Here is a 2,437-nt window from a genome sequence, read left to right as displayed (position 1 = left end):
GTCCTCTTCAAATAATTCAGCCAAGAAGCCTCGAGGAACCATCCCATATAAAAAGTTGGCAAACCAAGCAACAATTGATCCATCCTTTTCTTTGACCAGCAGCCTGTTTTGAAACACCACATCACAGCCCTCTGGTTTGTGAGACCACGCCTGACGCACCTAAGTTCTCTCACCACCATCCTTCCTTTCTCACTATAAAAACTCTTTGAGACATATCACCAAACACTTCCAACTGCATCCATCACACTCATTCCATCTAGTCTTTCTCTGCACACCCTCATGCATCGCACAGAAGAAGGGCGTTCTTGGATCTCCAAGCACTTGAAAATAGGCCTCCATCACCACCATAACCACCATGGGATCCCAAAGCTCAAGCCACCCTCATCCTCCCTCCAAACTTATGAATCGGCATTATCACACGGCCTCACCCGTCTCGTATCGGTCTCCAAATCCGAGTCGCACATCCCCTCTTTGGCATGGGCACATGAAGCTCTGGGCTTCCTGATCAGCATTCACCATGGTCTCCACACCATTTCTACTGACACCAACCACCCATTTGAGAAATGGAGTTTCTGTCTCATAGATGAATACCTCACAGACACCCTAAGCCTTCTTGATCTCCTAAACTCTCTCACTCGCAATCTGTCCCTCATCTCCCAACACAGGCTTCTGCTGCTGCTGCTCAATTCTAGCCCATTCACGTTGGGACAAACCAAGAAGCTACTGCAAGAATGGATGACATTCATTAGAATCAGCAAGTTTGCAGTTGAAGCTGATGAAAATGAGATACAAGAAGAGAGGGGTGGGATTGTGGCAGGTGGGACTTCAGAAGCTGGTGAGGGAGAGAGGGTTTTGAGGAGAGGCATGGAAAGTGCAAAGGGCGTCAGTTTGTTTGTGATAAAGGCCTTGAATTGCTGTTTCAATGGGGATGTTGAGTCCATGTTGGGGATGAAGGTGCCACTTGAACATGAATGGTCAGTGGGCTTGATGAATCTGCAGATGAAAGTTTGTGAGGAGATGCTGAATAGAAGGACAGGGAAGAAAGAGGGTGCAGGTGTCTTCTTCCAAGAGGTGGTTGATGTCAATGAACATGTAGGGCGTTTGTTGAGTTATATCAAAAGTAAAGAAGAAGAAAGTGGGGAGGAATCAGAGAGTGTTGATAATGACAACAATAGCGATGAATTACTTCTGTGGAATATATTGAGAGAAGACATGAAGGAGAAGGTTGAGGTCCTGGGGAGGTGCTTAGATGCTTTGGAGATGGAGGTGGACAGGTTGTTTAGCCTGGTTTTGCATGCAAGAAATCAGTTGCTTGATACACTTAGGAGAAAGGATCTCCAATGGTAATCCGAGGCTTATATTGAATCGTCCAAAAATCATTTCCTTTTGTTTTCTTCTTCTTTTTCACTTTGTACTTGTAAATACACCATTTCTTGTATGATTAAGTCTATGAAAACAAGCTCTTCTGTAACTACAATCACAAATGTTTTCACAAAACACATTCTGATTTTTAGGCTCTGTTTGGGAGCTGGAGATGAGATGGAGATTGGAGCGGAGGTGGAAATGGAGGATGAAAGTGGATTTGTCAACTACGCGTTTTACGATGTAGTTGAAAATTGGGAATGAGAGGCCATCTCCACTCTCATCTCCCAATTACAGAATCCCAAACAGGGGTGTGTTTAAGGATTCTCCATCACGCCTCTCATCTCCCCTATCTCCGGCTCCCAAACAGAGCCTCAAGTTCCTAGCGCACCAGGACAAGCAGAAATGAATGATCGAACTCTTGCAACTTGCATATGGCGGTGGTCTACGAGAAGCAACTTTTATGTTGTGTCCACGCATTGAGCTGTACAAAGTATGTTAATCATAAATGAAGCATATAATACAATAATGCGCCAGAAAAATCTCCAAACAGGGGTTGGGTAGAAAATCTAAGGTTTTCTTTGTCTTTCCTTTTGTTTTTTGCTAACAAAGCCTAAACCACACACAACACAGGTTCGACTCATTATGGAGAAAAGGTATCCAAATCAAAGGTTGGCATTTCCAAAGAGATGCAGAACCAACTGCAAGTCTACAATCGATGGTCGCTTTTTATTGATGAAAGGAAATGAGATTTTCCAAAATTCAAATGAAGAAAATATACTACCTGAATGAAATATCAGGGCACGTTTGTGTGCCACGGAAAGTGGGGGGCTTGCAAGCCCCACAACCTCATTAAAACACGGGGTTCTCTTTCAGCGGCAAAAGAGACCCCTCTTTACCACCGAGGTGGTATCCCATGTGGTAAGCGGGTCCTTTGTCAAGCTGAAGGCCCAGGATCGAATCCCTCCGCCACATGGGGCAGCTGTTGTTCTGGTAGGGGTCCGCCTAACCCCAGCTTGCATTTAAAAAAAGAGACCCGCTTTCCAAAGCGCCCCCCCCCCCCCCCTTTCAAAGG

At 45.1% G+C, this 2,437-nt stretch overlaps 1 protein-coding gene across 1 annotated transcript; it reads left to right on the top strand.

The window, feature by feature from the left end:
• Window positions 1-279: 279 nt before the first annotated feature.
• LOC149836677 (protein BPS1, chloroplastic-like) lies at window positions 280-1,626 on the top strand. Its single transcript, XM_090007890.1, has 2 exons — window positions 280-1,343; window positions 1,515-1,626. Exons 1-2 carry the CDS (start codon window positions 280-282, stop codon window positions 1,624-1,626), a joined length of 1,176 nt encoding a protein of 391 aa, XP_089864016.1.
• The last annotated feature ends 811 nt before the right edge of the window (window positions 1,627-2,437 follow it).

Source organism: Nuphar pumila, chromosome 5 (assembly GCF_984573655.1).
Source record: "Nuphar pumila chromosome 5, dmNupPumi1.hap1.1, whole genome shotgun sequence".
In the NCBI taxonomy this organism is placed as follows: domain Eukaryota; kingdom Viridiplantae; phylum Streptophyta; class Magnoliopsida; order Nymphaeales; family Nymphaeaceae; genus Nuphar; species Nuphar pumila.
Note: the sequence above shows the minus strand (reverse complement) of the source record. Positions and strands in the feature narration are given on the sequence as shown.